Below are 22,496 nucleotides of genomic sequence, written 5' to 3' on the forward strand. Positions count from 1 at the left end.
GTATTTTTTTTGCAAATCTGTTTCTCTTTCATCGTGTTGCTGTGTTGTGTCTTCATAGGTTGTGTTCGTGTCTGTGTGTATTTGTGTATTAGGCAACATCCCTGATGCACAAAAGGAGTGGCACGGGAGGGAGGGGTGCAGTTACTATAGCAACCCCTAAGTGGATTTTCCTCCGTCAGCGACGGGGCGTGGCCCGTTGCCGGGGGGCGGGGTTTCCTCTCGAGAAGTTATCAATGAACGTACGTGAGGATAAAGCACAGGCGAAAGTAACGAACAAAGGAACATGAGGTGACAACAAGGGCCTTGATTGATCAACTGTAAACTCCATATCTCCATCATCTGGTACGAGGCAGAGTCGGGTGTTAAGGTGGATGCATCACCTCAACCAAGCGTCCTGCTGCATCAGGTATCAACGTGGTTATCTGCTGCCATCATGTGGTGCTGGATCTAAACTACAGAATAACAGCACCCAGGGTCCCTTGGTTTCTCTGAGGAGTGAAATGTGAAGCTACCATTGAGCTAATATGCATCGTTGCTCCTTTCGCCCATGAAACAATGCCTTTGAGTCTATAAGGGGCTTTAGTGAATCACTAGCCGGAAGTAGAAGGAAAGACACCTCTATAACCTCCGTCCTCGAAACTATATTTATATAAACGTATATTATATTCCTCGCTCTGACGGCTCATCTTATTTATAACTGCAGTTCCCAAAATATTGTGTATGTATATGTTTGTTATACGTTATACGATCACTTTCTAATAAGATTATCTTTTTAAACTGATTTATTGTATATAATATTATAATATTGTGTTATTGTTTAATTATTGTGTAATTCGCATAAGTAATTTTGCTGTCATATCTGAACATGCTGGCTTCCCTTTTAAAAAGTAACACAAGTAAAAGGAATAACGGAAACTTGCATTGAGTTGTGTACCATAACTTTCTCACTGATGAGACTTTCACACTAAATATATGACATCGCGTTATTTGAGCGTGTAGGCTCATCTGGTACATTAAAGCTCCAGAAATGAAGCTGAGATATGGATGAGCGTATAACAGAAAGATGTGCTATTAGCGAGGCGGCAGAAACCCCCCTGAGCCAATCACGAGAGGACCTCACGTGGCAGACGGGAGGTGCAGCCAATCAGAGAAGACGTTTCTTCACAATGGGCTGGTCTTGCTGCTGGGTTGATGTCACAGCTGATTTTTTTGTGGAGATTTATGGCAGAATACGGGGAGCACAGAGGTGCATGTTGTAGTTATTCCATTCACGGACCCCGAACAGTGTCGAATGGACGTTTTATTTCCTCCACAGCGGTGCTAGTTAACGTAATGTCTCGGAAATGTTACACCTTTATTTTCCAACGGCAGCAGCAGTAGTAGTTTCAAGCCCCACTAGTTTACTTTTTGAACTTAAACATAGCCTTTTCTCGCTAGCGGTTGGGGCTTTGTTGAGGGGCTGCGAGCGTCTGTTCCTCTCACACATTCCCAGAAAACCATGAGGACGGAGGAGCAACGCTGCAGGGAGGTGCGTTTGTGCCGTGCGGGACAGCTGAGCGGGGCGGCTCCGGTCACCAAGTCCCTCCACGAGCGTCTCCTTGAATGGGGCGGTGTGTTTTGATCCGCTCTGCCATCCTGCCAAAAGTATCGTGCGAGGGGGGTGCAGCGGTCCGACCGGCGGGGAGGGACTCTTGGCGGCCGGGGCAGCGAGTTGAACACGAAGACGGGCCACTGTGGATTGCTATTTGGCTGAGATTATGGTTTTGGAAAGGCCCGCTGGTTCTCCAACAAAAGCAATCCGCGTGGCCTCTAGGCGGCCGCAGCGCGTGGGAAGAAACGTGTCCGCGGCTCGTTGGTGAGAGTTAGCTCTCCACTTGGCCAACTCGAGAGTGGCGCTCCCGGCGCGCCTGCGCAATTACGCACGCACCCCTTTGTTGTGAAGTTTGCTCTCAGCCGAAAGTCTGCCGTTCGACGTTGTCCAAACCGTCGGCTCGACCTCCGTTGCGAGTGGATGCGCAAGGATGGTGGAGAGCCGCAGCAGCGTCCAGAGGCAGGGGGTGTACCGCTGGTTCTCCTCCCTCACCTCCGGCCAGAGAGCCGAGTTCCTGTGCGGCCTCCTGGACCTCTGCGTCCCCGTCGAGCTCCGCTTCCTCGGCTCCTGCCTGGAGGACTTGGCCCGCAAGGACTACCACTCTCTCCGGGATGCGGAGATCAAAGCCAACAACGCCGCCGACCTGTCGGGTCTCACCAACATCACGGACGAGGTGGTGCGCAGCAAGCTGCTAGTGTCCCTCGCGCTGCTCGGCACGGACAACAGGGAGGCGGCGGGGGTCCTGTACCGGACCCTGACTCACATAGACACGGTGATCAATAACTACGGGTTGGCGCTGAACGACGGGAGGACCGAGGAGCAGTTTCTGTTGCTCTTCACCATGGCGTCCCACCACCCGGCCTTCAGCTTCCACCAGAAGCAGGTGCTGAGGCAGCAGCTCGGCTTGATCCAGGACGTCCTGCAGGTGAGAGGGATGCTCTCACCTGCAGGAGTGTAGAACCTCTCAAGTGTGCAAGGTCATCAGGGTCAAAGATAAAACCCTATTCAGTCACTTTGGTATTTATAGTAGTAGAATGAAGTGTAGACCATTTGTGGATGCTTCAAAACAAAACATAACATAAGGAGTTTGTCTTAGTGGTTACAAAGTTTGTTTCTTTGGATTAAGTTCCAAGGATTAACTTTCTCAACGATCTTGTGATTGTGTCGTTAGGTGTATGTTAGGTCGGACCCACAGAGCTGTCCCTCGGAAATGCATTTTGAATTGTATTCAATGTACCAGTCACTGCCCACACGTTCATTTACGTCAGCAGACTTCAAAAGCCTCCAAACTGAAAAAGAAAATGGCCCCTTGGACTCACGTATCATCTCCAAAACTGTTCCAGTGAAGTTATAAATAAAAAACAGCCCATGAAAGGGTGCTCATGAAGCTGGCGAGATGAGGCACCATGAATCCTCAGGTCTCTGATAAGGTAATCGCTCGGGAATACGTGAATACTGTAAACTCAATGCGCTGGGCTTTGTTAACTAGCGCTGGGGGCTCTTGAATTATAGCCCCGTTCGTCCATCCATGAGGCCCCGGCCCACAGGTGAGTTCTTCAGAGGAAAGGAAAAGTCCATGTAGCAGGCGGAACACAGGGTCATTTCAGGCTTTTCTGAGAACACATGTCCCAGACACACTGACGTGTTGGCTACACACCAACCATACAGGGGAGCCGTAGTCGATGTGTCTTAAGGTTAAAGCTATTGACTGGATTATGTGTTTTAGAAACAATGTTTTGAACTTTCATTACATCCAGACCGCATTAACGGGTTGAATCCCCTGACCAAAAAAAGTCAACACGTCAAGCGCGTAACCATGGTTTAGACATTAGGAGAGCATGTATGTCTCTCTCCTTGTCTCTCTGTGCTGCCTGCATTGTAACCGCATGTCATTTTATCAGAAGAACGACGACTGACCTTCATGATCTATCATTTAATATTCTCCTTTTACGAGGCTACTACTTTTATTTGCTTACACAAAAAAGCTCTGCTGGTCCAGTTTTCTCTGCTTTTTCGCTAACCTCAAATCCTCCATTACTCCAACAAGTTAACTAACGTTGCTTTCTTTGCTCTCAACTGACTGACGAAAAAGTCATAGGTAACCATGACAACGCAGAAGGAGGCGCAAGTGTACAATTAGGAGGGGGGATTCACACACTTTTTTTTGTTTGTTTCTTAACAAACAGAAATAAATTGAAAATAAATAAGACATAACAAGAGGCCAATCCATTGAAAGGGTTCATAAAAGCAGAATATCTATTTTACATATTTTCTGCTGTATATTTGGGGGGGCAGATTGGTATTTTATCAATATTGGGGGGACACGACCACCCCAAAGAATGCGTGGTTATGCCCCTTGGAACACGTGTTCATTGGGATCATTTTGGAGGAGTGTCTTTGGAAGACTGTTGGCATCTTGGCGACTCTCTTGCAAGATTAGCAACTTTTGGAGATGGTGCTGCTGGCTACTTTTATTTGAAGAGAGTTGACAACACTGGGCCAGGTTTTTTGGTTGGTACCAATTTTGAAAAGCAGGGTACTCTGGCGGGTCTCTTCAATGTCTCCTACCCGCGTAAGCGTAAGGGGGCAATCTGTGAAATCCATGCTGTCACCAGCTAATTCAGCTGCATTTCCCCACATTAACAACTGGAGGGTGTTAAAATGAGATGACATATTTTCCTCTGGCTGTGTGTCACGTTTGCATCTTACTGTTGATTTTGCAGGTATGCAAGGGAGGAGGAGGAGGAGAGACTGGAGGAGGAGCGGATCAATCCGCGGCCCATCCCTCTCAGCCACATCACCACTATCACCATCACACTGTGTCCCTGCCGCTGGCCTCGTTGTCCCCCGCTGCCTGCTCCCAAGCCTGCCACACACAGTGCACCTGCTGGCGCAAGGTAGGGAGCAATGCCACCAGGGTCGAGTGGGGCTAGAAATGTAGTGGCGTCTCGCGGCGACCTCATGTCTTTGCCTATTTTGTTGCGAAATGGTCATTTATGAAAAAAGGATAAGGAAAAGCAGTATAGTACTACAACTGATCAACGCAGTCATGTGAGTAGTTTCATCTGCGTTCTATTATTCATTCAAACAGAAACCCACACCATCTGTCACCGGCTGCAGATTTGTGGAGCTGCGTGTTTACGTCGTGCCGCACGGCAACAGCCAGGCATCAATTGGATTTTCTGTAGAAGAATATTTCCCTCTTTTAAAAAAAAAACTTCACCCTCTGTAATGACCGCGTGTATATCAACTTCTTTGCTCTGTTTTACCTTGAAAGATAGTTTCACTCCTGCTCGTGTGTGTGTGTGTGTGTGTGTGTGTGTGTGTGTGTGTGTGTGTGTGTGTGTGTGTGTCACTCCAAGGATTGGAAGATATTTTAGTAGAACTCCATGGGTTTGGATGTCAGAGAGCATAATGACACTTAATATACCACACCCTCTATTTCTATTCCGACTATTTGGCTATTGTTTTTAGGCTGTACATCAGGGACAGTCATTTGGGTCGAACAGTCTGCATATGCGTTTGCGGGTTATGTGCACAACAAGATTTGACGGGTTTATTATAGATGATTAGGAGCTAATTAATGTCCTTGACTGGGAGCTACTTCTGCAAGGCCCCGTCTGGTCCATTGGATTTATTCTTCTTTATTACAGATAAAAGAAGTGACGTCTTGTTGGCTCGGTGTTGCCAGTGTAGAGCTAACACACACCACATGTGTTGGGTTGCATGCTTTTCATTCCCCGGCTCCAGAGTGAACAGCATCATAACAGTAAGAAAAACAAGATATGCAAAGTTACCACAAGATATGTGGTCAAGATAGGACTACTTAACCTTCTGGGATAAATGATTCCTAGGAGTTTACTAACAATACAAGTCCAAATATTTATAATAAAGGCAAACAAAACAAACTCTGCTGGATGAGTTTTGATGAAAGATGGAGATTAGGGCCGGGGGGGATTTCCCAATGATGTGGCTCATCAAACCTCTGTTACCATCACGTCTGGGATAAACTTGCCCAGAGCAGACGGCTCTACAGACAATGAATCGTGGGAGAGTTAGAGACTCATCTCCATCTCATCCATCGCTGTGAGAGACGATTAAAAAGCAACGTCGCGTTCGCCTCTTCATTCACACAGACGTGGAGGAGCACTGGGAAGCAGCCAGCAACACTGTTTAAACGCGTGGGAGCAGCGACGGGAAAGTACCCGGCTACGAGCGGAGTGTTTCCATTTAGTGTTTTGTTTCCCTTGGCTTCTGCTTAGTGCAGGTCAGCACATTTCTCCATGTTGAAATCAACCCTCTGTGGTGTGTGTGTGTGTGTGTCTCCAATGAATCCCCAGGAAGTTATAAATGCGCTCACTCTCTCGCGCGCTGTGTGTGTAACTCTCTCTCACTCTCTCTCTCTTTCTGTAGCTCTCTTTCCTTACTTCCTTCGGGGCTCTAAAGGCTTTCACAGAGTTTCATTGTAAACCTGAGCAGTTACATATGTCATCTACAGCTTTTCTTCTAGTCAGGTCTACTGTCACCTCCTGCTGATACATATACTATATGCATATATCGTACTTGCTATTACTGCCAACATCAACTTGAATGTTTACGTATAATGTGCACGGGTTCACTCATAGCATCTTTTTGCTTTCACAACCTCACTTTGTTGGCTCACTGTCACAGCGCTCATCAGAGTCATCTTCAAGTGGAAAGAAGCTCGGATAAACCCACTGCCCGACGCTGAATGACACACAGACTGAGTCAGCGACTAGCTGAGGAAGTATTTAACAGCCAATCAGTCAGATATTTGAGTACCGGACTGTTTTGAGTGTTCAGCATTAAGGAAATAATTGTGGCTGCAGATGAATGGGATGGTTTTCCTGTGTCTGAATGAGTAGGCAGTTATTACAACCTACTCATGAGACTTGTTCCACTGCCCTCTGAGTGGGCAACTCATCAGTGAACCTAACTTTTAGTAAACTCACTCTTTGACTGCAGGAAAGTTAATTTCACTCACCCGGTACAATTAACCATCGTTGTCCTCTACCGTCCGCCAGGCTCCTTAGGTCATTTCTTGGAAGAACTGGACATTCTCCTGTCTAATTTCCCCGAAAATGGACCTCCGCTCATCCTCCTGGGCGACTTCAACATCCAGACAGAGAAGTCATCTGACCTCTTACACCTACTTTCTTCCTTCGCTCTGTCACTCAGTCCCTCTCCTCCTACTCACAAAGCCGGCAATCACCTTGACTACATCTTTGCTAGAAACTGCTCTACCACTAACCTCTCTGTAACTCCACTTCATGTGTCTGATCACTTCTTCATCTCTTACTCCCTTCCACTCTCTATAACTAACAAACCTCCCTCATTGACTAACTCTATACCGGCTCGGCGCAATATTCGCTCCCTCTCTCCCTCCTCGCTGGCATCCTCTGTTCTATCAGCTCTCCCTTCAACTGATTCCTTCTCACTCTTGCATCCGAACGCTGCTGCAGAGACTCTCCTCTCAACTCTTTCCTCCTCTCTAGACTCTCTCTGCCCTCTTACGACACGACGGACTGGCAAATCCCCTCCGGCTCCGTGGCTCTCAACCGGTGCGTGAGATGGCGTAAATATAAACGACCTGACGACCTGCTTAAATTTAAATCTCTCCTCTCCTCGTTTTCTGCTTCTATCTCTGCTGCCAAAAGCTCTTTCTACCAATCCAAAATTGAATCTTCATTTTCTAACCCCAAAAAACTCTTCTCGATCTTCTCCAACTGGTCTCAACTGGTTCTCGACTGGTCTTCAACCTTCCGAAATTCTCCCACACTACTCCACTCCTCCGCTCTCTTCACTGGCTACCGGTGGCCGCCCGCATCCAGTTCAAAACATTGGTGCTCACGTACCATGCTGTAAATGGATCGGGTACAGCTTACATCCAGGACATGGTCAAACCCTACATCCCAACCCGCACTCTCCGCTCTGCATCTGCAAAACTACTCGTCCCTCCCTCACTGAGAGCAAAATACTCAACTAGATCTCGACTCTTTGCTGTCCTTGCGCCGAAATGGTGGAACGAGCTCTCTGAAGACACCAGGACCGCAGAGAGCCTTCACATCTTCCGCCGCAAACTAAAGACACACCTCTTCAGACTCTATCTTGACTAAAGACTAACAAATTGTAGCACTTAAATTGTACTGTAACGTCACTCATCTATAGCAAATTGTAAATTGGCTTATTTGAGGAAATTGCACTTTCTTGTTTCTTGTTCTCCTGAGTTTGTACCCTATGGTTGAATGCACTTATTGTACGTCGCTTTGGATAGAAGCGTCCGCTAAATGACATGTAATGTAATGTAATAGTTTGGATGTGAAGTTCGCCAAAGTGAACTGAACCATCATCATCTTTGGCCATGCGGCCAACAAGTGGAAAGTATGTTGGATGCAAAGGAGACCGTGCGTAGTGGAACTAACACAATGCCAATTTAAGTTCCGCTTGCATGGAATTGAGCTTTAAAAGAAAAATGATTAATTCATTATTATACTCCTCCTGGAATAACCAAGTCGTTTGCATTTCTTTTGTGATGGATCTAGTTTGGGGTTCTATCAGGTTATTGTTTTACAACTCATTGGGTTTTCTATATTGGGCAGCAGCTGTAAGATAAAACACAGCAGAGTATTATATTTCCTCCGAACTGTAGTTAAGTGAATGTTTAAAGTAGCACCAAACATAAATACTCAGTCGAGTGCATTTGAGGACATCTGTCGGGCCTGCACAAACCTGCATAATCACCCTATTGTACCACTGCTTTATAAACCCATAAAAACAGTGTCGAACAAAAGTTCAGCTGACTGTTGTAGGAGGAGCAGGAGGAGGAGTTAGCACAGTCCATCTTTAATAGTTTTCAGTTGTTTTAAAAAAAAACTGCAACAACGTGCCACTGCCAGCTCTCGGGGAGATTCCCATGCTCTCCGGTTATCTGGCACGGGAGGTCAGTTTCCCTCCCTCGCTCACCGACAGCGTGCAGAGGGCCCGGGGGGGCCGGCAGATCGGGAGAGCAGCCCGCCAATGGGGGAGTAGCACCCTTAATTGTTTTCAGATTTACACTGCGCGTGTGTTCGGTTGCAGCAGGCAATGCCACATGTTGAGTTCACATGTGGGTTGATCAGGTGGTTTTTCTTCAGCAAGTGATCCGAAATTCAATCTGTATGTATTTGGATATAAATATACATAAACACATGGTTCTGTATTAGTGCATGGCAGGTATTTTCCATCAATCAGCAAGTCAAAAGCAGTTCCTCTGCTCAGCTCTGTTTCTGTCTGTTTCTGACGTGTTCTTGAGCAAAGCGCATCCATCCCAGTTTAAATCTGATCATCAGTTGGTCCAACATTAAAAAAAGGGGGCTCCAAGTCTGTGTTTTTCCCTAAAAGTGCTCCAGGATGACGTTGCTATAAATAAGAGCGCCCCAAGTATTGGTTTGTCTCAGCGCTGTGCCAAACCCGGAGAGAGCGTTGCTCCACTTTGTTTCAAGCTGTGACAACACGCAGAATCGTGCTTTCGATGAGCAAAAACGTGCGTACTCGAGGACAGCGTTGTATTCGATCCACACACGAGCCGAAGAGGCGAAGGAGTTAACGCCGCGCTGCACCGCGTCTGCTTGACCTCCGCCCTGTGGTTGCAACCTCTCTTTAACCGAATGGCCTCTCATCCCCTGCTCCCCAGAGCCAGACTAGAGAGGCCGGCACTGCCTCAGGGGAGACCACGGGACGACGAGGCCGAGCAGTCAGCCAGGACCTCCCCGCCCCTCCCCTTCTTCCACCAGCACCACCTCCTCCTCCTCTTCCTGCTGGACACGTCCAGGACGCAGCAGCACCGGCCAAGAACCGCACCAAAAGTAGTTTCTACTTTTTCCTCCATCTAATTGTCTCTGTGTCTGACTTGCTGTGTCCGTGTGCATGCGTATGAGCTCACTTCCATCCTCCGTCTGTGCGCGCTGACATAAAGTGCATGTAGAAAGTTATACAACCAGCGGGGCCCAAGTGAACAAGATCTGGCACGCTGAGACATGAAACACTAAAAGTAAAAGAATGCTGCCCTGAGGCTGAGGTGTGTGTGTGTGTGTGTGTGTGTGTGTGTGTGTGTGTGTGTGTGTGTGTGTGTGTGTGTGTGTGTGCGTGTGGTCATCACCAAACCGTCTCTATCACCAATTCCTTTTGATTCAAGCACTACATCAACCTATTAACCTGTTACATTCTACATCCCTACATGTAACTAATAATAATTAAACACATTTTTTGCCTCCTTTCTTTCATTTAGTTTCAATGTTGCTCCATGTCTGCACAAGCAGCAGACATGGAGCAACATTAGCTTTGCTTTGGAGGCGTGTTTCAGTTTGTGGTCCAAACAGAAGGAGAACAGGTCTCAAACCACTTGTTGATCTTTAGCTGCTGACGTTGAACAGCAGGCTCGAAGCAGGTCCATCAGTTTACAGCTTACAAAAACGGCGTTGGTAAAGAGTGTCACTGTCCAGTGAACACTGTTGGCCCGTCAGAACTTTTCTATAGTCGACACTGTTGTCCCCTTAGCCGGGTGCGAGCGGCTCAGCCATGTTGAGAGCTGGCGTGGTGGGAGAGGACGTGAACGTGGTGGATCAGTATACAAGCCGACAGCCGTATACATACCGACAGCAGACTGAACTGGAAGACCGACGTCACCGCTGGCTTGGAAAATGGGGGCGAGCTGTGAATTTTTTGAGGGAGCTTGGATCCATCAACCTCGTGCAGCAGGACGTTGGAGACGTTCCAGTGTGTTTTGTGTCCTTCTCCGCAGTGTGGTGGTGGAGCAGCATCGAGGCTGCAGACACCAGCAGACTTAACTAACTGGTTAAGAAGGCCGGCTCTACCATCGGCTTCCAACTGGACAGTCCGGAGAGACACTGAACCAATTAACATCCATAATGGATGACCCGGACAGGCCTGTCCACCACTGCAGGGATAACGAAACACCTTTATGAATACATTTATATATATACAGTACCAGTCAAAAGTAATAAATGCTAAGTCACCGTCCCCTCAAAGTGAGCTGTCAGTCTTTGCGGGACCACTTGATAAGCCCGGCTATTTTCCATTATCGTTCATTTGAAGCCCAGCGATCAGGAGGGGGCCAGCCGGTCGAACACCATGTGGTTTTCAGTCGAGTCTCTCCAGTCTGCTATTGTCTTGGTCGCCCTGCCTCCTTTCTGTAACACAATACTTAACTACCTCACGTCCTCATAGTCGCACACCATCACATAGCTGTCACCAGCACAAATCACTTATGCACGCACACACACACACACACACGCACACATGCTCAGCATGCACACACACTCAGTAAAGGTTAAGTTTGTATGACTTACCATTTTCCCTGTGGGTGTTTTGGCCACCTCGGACCAGGCAGAAAGAGCCACGCCTCGTGTTTACGACGTGTTTCTCTGGCACACACACACACACACACACACACACACACACACACACACATGACCGTAGTTGTAATGTCAATAACAATACATGGCAACATGAGGGACAATGTTATCATCGCAGGAGATGATTGAACTTTCTTTTGATGACTTGATGCACACACACACATTACTGTTGGGCAACAGCTGTGGTAGGCTCTAAATGCCGCCTGCCATTCACGCTAATCTAGGCTGCCACACACATGCACACACACTTTATGAAGTGCAGGAGTGTGCGCGTGTGTGCACGTGCGTGTTGTCGTCTTCTCCTTCCCTTTAGTGTGAGAATTATTGTAAGTACTTTTCTTCGGTACTTCTCACTTTGCTCCCATGCTGGTTCTGCTGCACTGTGGGTGCAACACTAATTGTGTATGTGTGTCTCATGCAAACCCTCTTCAGGAGATTGGAACTCTGCTTTAGACATCTGCGACAAATTTGCAGCCTTAAATGAATTGTAAACGAGTGATGATGAGTATGGACCATCGTGTACTTTGATAGGAGTTAGGAGACTTAAACCCACGCATTTCACATTGTCATCATAAATCGATTGAAATGCGATGTGGTTTCGTTCCCTGGTCATTTGTTACTCGTCAGCTGCCCAGGTTTAAATCCCTTCTGGCCACCTAATCAACTCTAAATGGCCGAAACGATCTGGGCCTCTTTCAGCGCTGATCGAGAGGGTGGAGCTGAGAGGAGTGAGCCACGCGTCCCAAGACGCCACTGAATACGTGCTGGAGGTGGGTCCGCTCTCAACGCAGGCGCCCCCTCGCTTTCCCCAAATGCCTTCACTTCATCTTTTCACGTCGCTGCCCTTTTGCTTTTCACCCAGTTTTCTTCCTCCTTTACTCCATCACCTCCACCTCTCCCCCCCCTTGTCCTTTCCTCTCTTCGTCCTCTCTCCTCCAGGCCAGCTGGTCCGATGGTTACGTGTCATCCGTGGTTCGGACTCGGCAGGAGGTGGCGGCGCTGCTCACCCAGGTCAGTACTGCCACTGAAATGCAGTCTGATGATTATAATCTCAGGCCTCAAGCTGCAAGCCGATGAATCTCTTGTGCCTCTAAGCTGTCTGAAGCATTTCCTGATGTCGCAGTGGAGGAAGTCTTCACTGAGTCCATGGAGCTGAACCCCAGGTTAGTCCCTTGTTCCTCCAACCCTCTCTTCCAATTTTTAAAGTGTGTTATTTCACTCGGACTAGGGAGAGTTGTATTCCAGTCAACAGTTTGCTATGTAAAGCATTTGCAAAGTTTTTGAGTTATTGAATGTTTGAAACCCTGGCCGGTGTACATCTATGTTAGTTTGCTGAAGTTCATCTTTGGCCTCCCTTTGTCCTCCTGACTCTGTGTCTCTCTCCCTGCAGCTGTCTGACAGCGCTGCCCTGTCACGTCCTCCAGCACCACAGCGTCCAGCTGTTCTTCACCTCTGCCAGGCCTCTGTCCCCCAACTGTCCTGCCTCCCCGTCCTCCCTGCCTACGGCTCCTGAACCCCAGACCTGTCCGTTCACCCCCAGGTCCAGTGAGTTGTGTTTTATTGCCAATAATATCTCTCTCCTTCAATATTTGGATCTTTCCTCTTCTTTTTTCAGGCAGCGAAATAGATGACATGCAGCGGATAACTTGAGAAAGGTTTAATCCTGAAAATGTCATGAATGCGTGGCTGTGAATGTGCCCTTAAAGCCAGTAAGTCTCCAAAGAGGGCAGCAGGGATATTAAGACGGGGATCCCTATTCTTAGACGCAGAGACAGAAGGTGCCGGAAGGGACATGAAGGACTTCATGTTTGGGTCTCTGTGTTGTATGAGAGCGAGAGGGACGTGAAAAGGGGAGGAAAGGAAAGAACAAAGCGGGGGAGTGGGGAGGGAGGGGGGGTTGTAGGCGTCTTGCTGGGTAGCAGTGTAGAGGTGAGAGAGGTGAGACTGCAAGCAGGATTTTCCTTTAGTTATTTGGAGGTGTTGGAGGGGAGAGGACGGACTCTATTTTAGTCTTGTGTGGGAATTCAGCGCGGCATGTTTGTGTTGGGACGCCGGCCATGTGGTGACGTAATGTTGATGTGAGCGCGTGTATGTTTGATTCTATGAGTGTGACTTCATCCCAGGGAGTGTTTATAACCATCTGTGTAGTATGTATGCTTGTACTTTTGCAGTATTGACAAAGCCTGCCAGCTTTTGATAATGCATATGCAATTAAAGCGTGGGTGCGGCACATGAATGTCAGGATCTAGGAATAGCTCAATTACTGGTGTACTGTGTTTACACTATTATACATGGTAGGTGATTAAAAGATCAATTGGTTTTCTTTTATTCCGACCTTGTACGGTCTCAATCATGGCAGAAATAATAACTGATTATACCTTCTATTCGGACGTGACATATAGCAGATATTAAAAGTCTTCTTTTACATCAAAAGGCCAACAGGCGCAAAGATCAAAACCAACAATATTAAAATAATAAAAGCACTGTGTAATGTGTATTTCAGAAAAACATAATTTGTTTGTTTATAACAGTTCTGTTTGTTTGTGTTTCCCAACAATGCTGCTACGTATACGATGAGCTCAAATATGCCAACTAGCAAGTAGCATTACGACATGTCTCGCTGTTTTACTGAATACTAGCCAATAATACGTTATTTCACTCTGCGATGGTTAATGTTTAACTGTGTAACTAATTAAAATGTCCACAAGCATGCCGAACCGTGAGGGGTAAACCTGTGCGGATCACAGATACTAGTCATGATTCTCCAATTAAGTCACTGGGAACCGCATCGCCATCGACTGATTTCTGTCACACCAGCAGCTTCCGGGTTTCACTCAGGTGGTTTTATTTTACGGGGATGGAGTTCATTTAGTTTTCTCTGTGTCTCTCAGATCTCGACTGTACGGTTCAGCACCGGGGAGCCAACAGGTGAGTTTTCCTTCTCTCTTTGTCTATCGGTCATTCCATCACGACCATAATCCTCTTCATCACCAGCACCGTCCCCATGGCGTCCTCTGACTGTATGTCCTCTCTCAGGGCGGTCTACCCATTGGCGAGCGTCCAGCCCGTGGTCAGCACCCACAGCTCTGTCTCGATCCGCCCCTCTCCTCACCTCTCGTCCCTCCCTCCTCCTCCTCTTCCTCCCCCCGTTCCGCCTGTCCAGCTGTCCCCCCTGACTCACCCTGTGATAGCACAGTGCTCCTTGGCTGGCGGATGCGACCCCCCCTCCATCCAGCCGTATCCCCAACACAGTCAGCCCCACTCATACTCCCTGCCCCCCCTTCATCCTCAAACCGGCGGTCAGGCCCACGCTTCCCATTCCCAGCCGACGTCCCACTCACACTGCCAGTCCCTCTCGTACCCCCAGTCCCATTCCCTGTCTCGTTCCCAGTCCCACTCACAGGCAGCGTGCCCGTCCCAGCCCAATGCCGCCGAGCAGAACGGCATCCTGGACTGGCTGCGCAGACTTCGGCTCCACAAGTATTACCCCGTCTTCAAGCAGCTCACCATGGAGAAGGTGGGTGGGCTCTAGATGCTGGCTTGTCATTTCTTTATTCACTGTATTTTACAGGAAACGGCGAGTGCGCTCAATCGCTCTCACATAGATCGGTATTTCAAGCTCCAGGAACCGGCATGTCCGCTTTTCTTAAACCTGTGTGTGTTTTTGTCCTGTTGTCTCCTTCAGTTCTTGGCGCTGACGGAGGAGGACCTGAACAAGTACGACCTGACCCAAGGAGCAAAGAAGAAACTCAGGACTCAGCTGGAGCTGCAGAAGACTCAACTTGAGCTACAAAAGTCAGTAGAGTGAGCTGTTGGTATTCTAGTGCACGCTATACTGTCAGACCCTTTCTGATGGGGAGCCGAAACCATTGTCTCTGCTCTCCTCAAACCAGTCCATTGACTAAATGTATCAGCATCTCTCCTGTCGTGTGAGGGGACACTACTGGTGGTGTGATTTCAACCAGTTTTTGCATCGCCGATCTTTGAGGCGATGCATGGGGAAGTTAGCAGCTGCTTTATCTGTGTAACTATTAACAGACGGACCAATCGGCCGCTTATTTCGAAGGCGAGCGCACAGCAGTAGCGGTCCATAAGGCGTCAATGGTTAACCAGCAGTAAGTGGGCCGGAGAGATTAGATATACTCAAGAGAAGATAACCAACAGAAACCCAAAGCCACAAAAACATTGACTGGGATGCAAATGCGTCCGCAGTCCCCGACCCTCTCACACGGACACATCCGGCACACACCTGGGTTTTTCCCATGTGAACCTGCTTTGATCATCTCTTGAACGTGTTTCCATCTCTAGAATCAACAGGTTTCCATTCTGTGTGTGTGTAAAGATGGAAAGGTGTTGCAGTGTTTTTTTTCCGTCCTCCAGGTTTGCATATGTATTTGCAGAGTAACAGTTGAGATGCTGAGAAGCGCATGGAGTGGATAGTGTCTCCCCCTGGTGGTGAAGAGTGAAATCAAGCTGCTGTCATCCCTTTGACATAAAACTGAGAGGCTTTAGGTTACCTACATGAACCTGTCCCAGTCTAAAAGAAATGCTCCATCCATCACATGAACAGCCCTTTAAAAACCTCTCATCTCATTTATGATGACAATAGGCTTCTGAGTAGAAACAGGATCCATCATACCTCTCTGCCTGTGTGCGTTCCTCCTACAGGGAGATGCACATGGAGAAGCGGCCCTGCAGCGGCATCGCCAGGGTGACGCCCTCCAGCCACGTGGGTTCCTCGACACATGGCACCTCCACAGCAGGTGAAGCAGCCGGTTGGTCTCGGGCTATCTGCCTTTATACACACAAGCTCACAATGTTCCAAAAAGAGGAGGTTGAAACATCCTGAAATGTGACTGTATTGAAACGTGTTTCAGGAGAGCCGCGGGTGGAGGCGGACGCCATGTCGCACCATCACCCCGTCTCAGCAGACAGCAACTCGTCTTCGGGCTTCTCCAGCTCTCCGTGCTCCGCCTGGGGGCCCCTCTGCTGGGACTCCACCTTCGACAGGACCAGAGACATTCACAGGCGTAAGTTTTTTAATTATCATAGAGGAAACAACAACTGGAATGCTTGATAGATTTGAGGCAACTAAGCAGTATTTCCCCCTTCTGTTGAATAAGAGGGGGAATTTCAGACTTCAAAAACTTTCTCCGGAAGTTGGGTAATTTCATATTGTGAAATATTGTGTGTGTGAAGTTTTAGGTACAAATTCTGAAATCAAGTTCACTGAAAAAGTTCAGCTAGTTTAAAAAACGTCAGAATAGTTCAAATCAAAATTAAATTGGAAAGAATCAAGCTGCTCATTTTGAACGTGAGGAATTCGGACAGCAAAATTCAGGTTGAAAGATTCAACATAGAGGATGATCAATTGTTTCTCCATCTTTACATTCCTACAGTGCTAGTCGTACAGTGCCAGTGTCATAATCATGTGTCCAAATCATCGTTCAAACAATCAATCAATGAGAACATTGAACACCGTGAGAATTTTTAATGTTTTATATTGAAATGTTCAAACGTACCACTGTGTACCTGGTTCCAGGTGTGTCAGGTCTGGACTTAGCATCGGGGGGTCCAGAGAAGGACCGGTCCTGCCTATTCGTCCTGAACTCCAGCTGCCCCGCAGGCTCCAGTCGCCCCACGGCCCAGGTCCTGCCCGTGCAAACCGACCCGGCTCCTCTTCACCCTCCCTACTGCTCCTCCCGCCTCCCCCTCGGCCTCCAGCAGCCCCCTTACCACCCGCAGGCCGGTTACCCCCAGACTCTGCTCTCCCCAGTCTCGAACCCGGCACTTATCCTGAGTTCCCCCCGTAAGCCCCGGCCCCTTCCGTTCTGCTCGGAGGACAGGACTCAGGCGCCGGGCTCGGGCCCGCCTGCTGGCGGTGCCGGCTTCCTGTCGGGGCTCGGTGGGGGGGTGGGGGTGAGGCTGGAGAACCTGTTCCCTGGGCTGAACGTGGATGCCTCCCCAGCGCCGCAGGACACGCTGGTTTGCCGCGGCCTGGCTGGAGGTGCCGCGGGTCTGATGGTGGAAACCAGTTCTGCTTTAACCTCCACCTCCAACAGCCTGCACCACGTCTCTCACCCCCCGCTGCAGTTCCACCTCTCGTCCTCCTCCCCCCTTTGTCCATCAGGATACTACTCCTGCTCACCTGCGTCTTTCTCCTCGTCCTGTCCCGCCACCAAATCCGGTGGTTCCGGCAGTAGTGGCGCTGGCGGCGGCTTTGTTCCCATGGCAACCGCAAGCAGCGTTCCTGTGGCCGCGGTGCCAGGCAACACATATTTCCCGGCCTGTCCTCTCTCCAGTCCCCCCGCTTCGCCATGCACTGGCTCGTCTCTAGATCAGAGCTCAGGCCGCACCCCCTCCACGTGTGTTTGCAGGACCTGCCGTTGTCGGGGTAACTGTGGTGCTTACGGGGCGTTGCCCGGGTACGCGGCGGCCGGCTACCTGCCGCCGTTCTCGGCCGGCCCCTCGCTCTTCACCCTGGGTCCTCTGCTCCACCTCAGTCCCCTGATCGCCTCGTCCAGCGGCGCCGGGAGTGCCGCGCCGCCCTTCTCCTACCCAATGATGGTGCCTCCGCCCCTTTACCGCCACAGCCCTGTGTCACACGACCAGCAGCAGAGCTTCGCCTTCTACCAGCCTCACGGCATCATGGGAAATATTGGCCAGAAACGGGCCCTGGGTAGTAGCGTGTCATGTTACAACTGCGGCGGCCAAGGACACCGAGCCGAGGAGTGCAAGCAGCCGGCGATGGACTCGGCACATCAAGGTGAGCGCCGGACAAATCCACCAAAGCGCCACGACATGGCGGCTACTTACATTCTCACTTGTATGATTGGAAATCAAAGAAAGTGTTAATCTTAGTAATAACATACAAAAAATCAAAAAATGACACTACTAGTCAGACTGCAACCGTTTGTCTGAAGGTGAAAGTTATCATTGATATAATTATTTCATTAGGCACAATGGTGATTTTTAACTTGTAATTTGGGGCAGAGAATTTGAAACAATGGATCATCAACATCTTATTGTATAAGTGATGGCAACCAATAATCTATCCACTTTTTTGATTTTTCGAGCTGCAACCACTACTCAATTAGTTGTGGCAAATAGCGATTGAAATGTATCACTATTTTCTGAAAAGAAACTACAAACTGATCCGAATACATAAAATAATTGACAGATTAATCGCCGATGCAAAACGAATCATTAGTCCCAGTCCTCCTGTTCTTTATCAAGCAAAGACGTTGCCAAAGCTTCAACACTCCAGCGTCTCTCTGTTGTCTTCCACAGGGTCCTTTCGACTCAAGTACACTCCTCAATCGGACAGCAAGGACTTGGGGGACTAACCAGCGGAGACACCAGCGGATTTGAGCCGTCGTACTCTCGACTGTGTCTCATGTTCCTCTAGAATAGAAGACACGGCCTCTGGGGACAACGATCTGAAGGCGCGGACCTGTCAAAGTGTTTTAGCAGCTCACATATTTTTTTGTCTTATCCGCTTTTGTCCTTCTTCTGTTCTGCACGCGGTTTTCGTAAGCTCCGCCCTGTTTCACTCCAGAGACGTAGTGGAACTCCTTCTGTCATGGTACCCAGGGTGCAGCAGCACAACCGGAGAGTCTCAGAATCTGCCTTAATGATTCGGCATTGAGCGTCTTGCAGGTGGTTTATAAAGCAACCGCCTAGCAAACAACTGCCGGGCGAGTTCATGTCCGCTTGCTACTCAAGATTAAGGTTTTGCCATTAGTATTTGGAACCTTTTAGTTGCTTTCTCATCCATTCTCTTTAAAGAGGGGTTCAAAAATTATAATTATAAAAACAGTCAGTTTAAGGTTAAATGTGGTACCTTATTTTTCATGGCTTTTATTTTTGTAAAACCTCTTGTACAAAGAGTTTTAAGCATAAAACCATTGGGAGCGCTCCAAAGATGTTTAAACTAACTCTTGTTGATCTAAATGGAAGAAGGATCAGGTTAAACTGCGTGCCTTAAATCCTGCTTTGGATGTTTTCAGAAACGTTATGCTGAACTATTCTTTGTAAACAAGACGCCATTTTGGTCTGTGTTAAGATGTGGTAGTGGACCGTGGAGCTTTGTCACTCCAACGTGTCATTGCAAGTAAAACGCTTGTTTCCTCCAACGCGATTGATATCATACAGACTCGTAGAATTCCCAGGAGCATCTTCCATTGTTTCTCTCAGCGTCGGTCTCCCTCTATGTGGGATGGTTCCGATGTTATGGCTAAAATTCCTAATAGCGGATTCACAACGTGAATCGATTTTCACTTCCAGATCTCTACTGATGAGTTCAATGAAGTCATATTTTGCGGTGGTAAAGAAGACGGACAGTGTAGCATTCATGATAGGTTACTTCTAGGTGGGTACACACAATGCATAAATAGTAGTGAGGAACACTTGAAGTGAACAGAACTTTTTGTTGGATTACAAGAAAACTCGTCAGGGGACGTTTTGAAAGGAACCCGATTCACAGGGTCTAGCAGCACAGAGACCACAGCTGACGATGCATTCAGGTGCCTACACAAGTATTTCTAAGATTTTGAACAAACAGAAAAAACTCGACGCCACTAAGGATTTCAGTACGAGTTACATACAACATATGATGTATACGTTTAAGAGTCTCGGCTCACACTTGGAAACTGGACTCCCTTTCCAGCTTCTGAGGGATCAGCGGGATTCATCAGTTCATTCATTCGCGTCTGTGACGCCTGAATCCATCCCCTGTGGTTGATCTGCAGCCTCTCTGCCTCTGGGCCAACCGCACAGGGAAATGGCCTCCTGAGCTAAATACTGGTCCCTCAATCCAAAAACCAACAGAATGCAACGGCAAACGTGTTCAGGGACTCTACCGGTCGGTACAGAAGGACTTTGGATCTTTGGATCACCGACATTTCAAAAGTGCCAATTATTTTTCCGTTTAGTTTGGTGGTTGTTGTTTTATTTTCATGTTGTCAATGCAAGGGAATTAAGATCGATGGGAGGTCAATCCTGAACTTGTAGTCACTCCCTAGAGAGGTGGAGCTGACTCTTTTTGATATAAAAGCATTATGTACAGTCTTTATGCTAAACACAGTTGAAGTTGGGAATAGTCAAAGTAAATGAAATGCTTCACGTGTGTTCAAGACTCAGTGAGTCCCTGGGCAGGACCAAGAGTTTTATAGACACAAGGACAGCTCGTCCTCAAGAGGACACTGCCCCCGCAGGGCAAACCAGAGACGCAGTATGTATATTTTAAATGGAAAATACTGAACAGCCAGTATGTATAACAACTTCTGTCTGTTACACTAATCATTTTGTATGGTATTGAAACTGACCCTTAATTAAGTTCCGCCCATGAAACGCAGGGTGGCCAATCCCAAGCTCTCAACAGTCCCGTAACGTTATGTCTCTGTTCCACTCTTACAGTCCCTCCATATTAACTTCTTCTTAGCTAGGAAGGCTTGGTCGAGTATTGCCAGGGGACGGGGGCTAAAGCAAAGGACAACGATGTCCCACAAAGAGGGTGCAGGAATGTGTCCATAAACCTGGAAATGAGTCTATATTTTTAGCTCTCACGGCTCCTTTGGCCCAATCCCAATCTCCACCCTTACTGACTCACGCACTTTGAGGCGCGCTCCTGCTGACGCCGTGAGGGTTCAGTTCTCTTCCTCTTTCACACCACGAGGGCTTCAGGCTCTCTGGCAGACATTTTGAGCATTTTATGCTTTTTACGTAAGATGGTGACTTTGCCCAAGGGAATTACCCACAAGTCATGGCAATGACGTTAAAAACGGGATAACTTGTGAGAGCTTTGGAGACGTGAAAAAAAAAGGATGACACATGTGTCTTTGGACGACGTTAAAAGAGACCATATTTATAAATGCAAAATCAAACCAGTTGGAGCAAAAGAACGAAAAACATTATTTTAAATTACTTTTCGTTTAATGAATAAAGAGCCTGAAATCAAATTAGAGGGTAAAGACTTAAATAAATACCCTCAATTGTAAATCATCTTTTTGGACGTTGTCATGGTGACGGACATGTGGCATCATTCACATTTACATCATTTAAAGCCCTCACAGACTCTCACGCTCAACCATTTTCCAACCCCTGAGGCTCAGGATTCCTTTGAATGGGTTACTGTTCGGAGCAATAAGCGAGAGAGTTCTACAGCATTCTAGACGCCAGTAAGGAGTTTTCAAGCTTTAACATGGCTTGTAAGATGCTAAACATCCTACCTAGTCTACCCATTACAGTCTTGCATGTTCCACTCATGTGACCATGGTGTTAGTTTATAGCCAAACATCCTACATTCAACAGAAAATCCTAAAGGTGGTGTACATTTGCAAAAAATGATCTTGCCAACCAAAACGTGTAAACGTCGTGGCCTGTGTTTGCCACAGAGCTTATGCAAGAAGCCCAAATCGACTGGAAAAGTCCTACTGGCATTGTCCAGGTAACCAGAGTAAAGCTAACTTCAGGGCTGGCCTGCAATAAATACATTTTTAATTTAGCAGTTTCCTGAAACCAGACATGTGTCTGAATGTGCAAAAAGTGCCGGGTCAACTGATCCTCAGCATGTATGTCCTTTTTGAAGTCAAATGTGCTTTGGCATTATTTGTGTGCAAATGTTTGAATACAGTTCCTTTGGAGGTCAGATTTTTTCATCACTTAATGTGTTTTTAAACAGAGGTGAGAAATAAAATATTTTCTGATTCTGTCTTTTACCACATTGTCTATGTTTCCAATGCAATGCCTTAAAAGGTAAGATCTCGTGAAAATGAAAAAACGTTACACAGAATTACACAATGACACGAACCCACATGAATCTATTTCAATATGTGATAATATGACCACCATAAATAATACGCTGAGTCAAATGAAAATGTAGAGACAGTGATTGTAATTTGAACAATATTTAGTTTAAAATATCTAATATATAGACATTTGTGGAGTTTGTCTACTATGTCTATTATGTATTGGACATTTAGGAGTGTGCGTGTGAAACTAGAGCACAGAGGAGTCCGGCCCTGTGAAAGACCAACACAGCGGGTGAATACTTCACAGCTACCTTACAACGGCCCCATGTGATAAATGTAAATTAACTCAAGTCACAGCTTTTTCTGTTAACTTGTTGAGGGGAAAACTTTCGAAAGAAAGGTGACAACGCTCTCTCTATCTGGTCCTGTAGGCCTCCATCCTTCTCACTTGGTCCTGTAGTCCTCCATCCTTCTCACCTGGTCCTGTAGTCCTCCATCCTTCTCACCTGGCCTGTAGTCCTCCATCCTTCTCATCTGGACCTGTAGGCCTCCATCCTTCTCACCTGGTCCCGTAGGCCTCCATCCTTCTCACCTGGTCCTGTAGGCCTCCATCCTTCTCACCTGGTCCTGTAGGCCTAAATCCTTCTCATCTGGTCCTGTAGTCCTCCATCCTTCTCATCTGGTCCTGTATTCCTCCATCCTTCTCACCTGGTCCTGTAG

General features: G+C 47.6%; 1 protein-coding gene across 3 annotated transcripts; it reads left to right on the top strand.

Annotated features, from left to right (window-relative positions):
- The first annotated feature begins 1,242 nt into the window (after nt 1-1,242).
- On the top strand, nt 1,243-21,743 carry LOC120812199 (zinc finger CCHC domain-containing protein 14-like). Of its 3 annotated transcripts, none has more exons than XM_078097779.1 (14): nt 1,243-2,474; nt 4,315-4,488; nt 9,285-9,456; nt 11,725-11,795; nt 11,965-12,036; nt 12,121-12,188; nt 12,416-12,570; nt 13,917-13,953; nt 14,062-14,542; nt 14,711-14,820; nt 15,694-15,800; nt 15,903-16,055; nt 16,568-17,791; nt 18,316-21,743. In XM_078097779.1, exons 1-14 carry the CDS (start codon nt 2,022-2,024, stop codon nt 18,369-18,371), a joined length of 3,333 nt encoding a protein of 1,110 aa, XP_077953905.1. In that variant the 5' UTR covers nt 1,243-2,021; the 3' UTR covers nt 18,372-21,743. The 3 variants fall into 3 exon arrangements, with proteins under 3 accessions (XP_077953905.1, XP_040023939.2, XP_040023940.2); XM_040168005.2 differs by having other exon boundaries at nt 1,255-2,516; XM_040168006.2 differs by having other exon boundaries at nt 1,255-2,516; nt 15,694-15,788.
- The last annotated feature ends 753 nt before the right edge of the window (nt 21,744-22,496 follow it).

This window comes from Gasterosteus aculeatus, chromosome Y, assembly GCF_964276395.1.
Source record: "Gasterosteus aculeatus chromosome Y, fGasAcu3.hap1.1, whole genome shotgun sequence".
Lineage (NCBI taxonomy): Eukaryota > Metazoa > Chordata > Actinopteri > Perciformes > Gasterosteidae > Gasterosteus > Gasterosteus aculeatus.

Bases quoted from the DNA above. Each gene is read 5' to 3' on its own strand.
- LOC120812199 (XM_040168005.2), top strand. From the start codon at position 2,022: ATGGTGGAGAGCCGCAGCAGCGTCCAGAGGCAGGGGGTGTACCGCTGG. The intron at 9,457-11,724 runs GTAGTTTCTACT...GGCCTCTTTCAG, and splicing joins GGCCAAGAACCGCACCAAAA to CGCTGATCGAGAGGGTGGAG. The intron at 12,571-13,916 runs GTGAGTTGTGTT...TGTGTCTCTCAG, and splicing joins TCCGTTCACCCCCAGGTCCA to ATCTCGACTGTACGGTTCAG.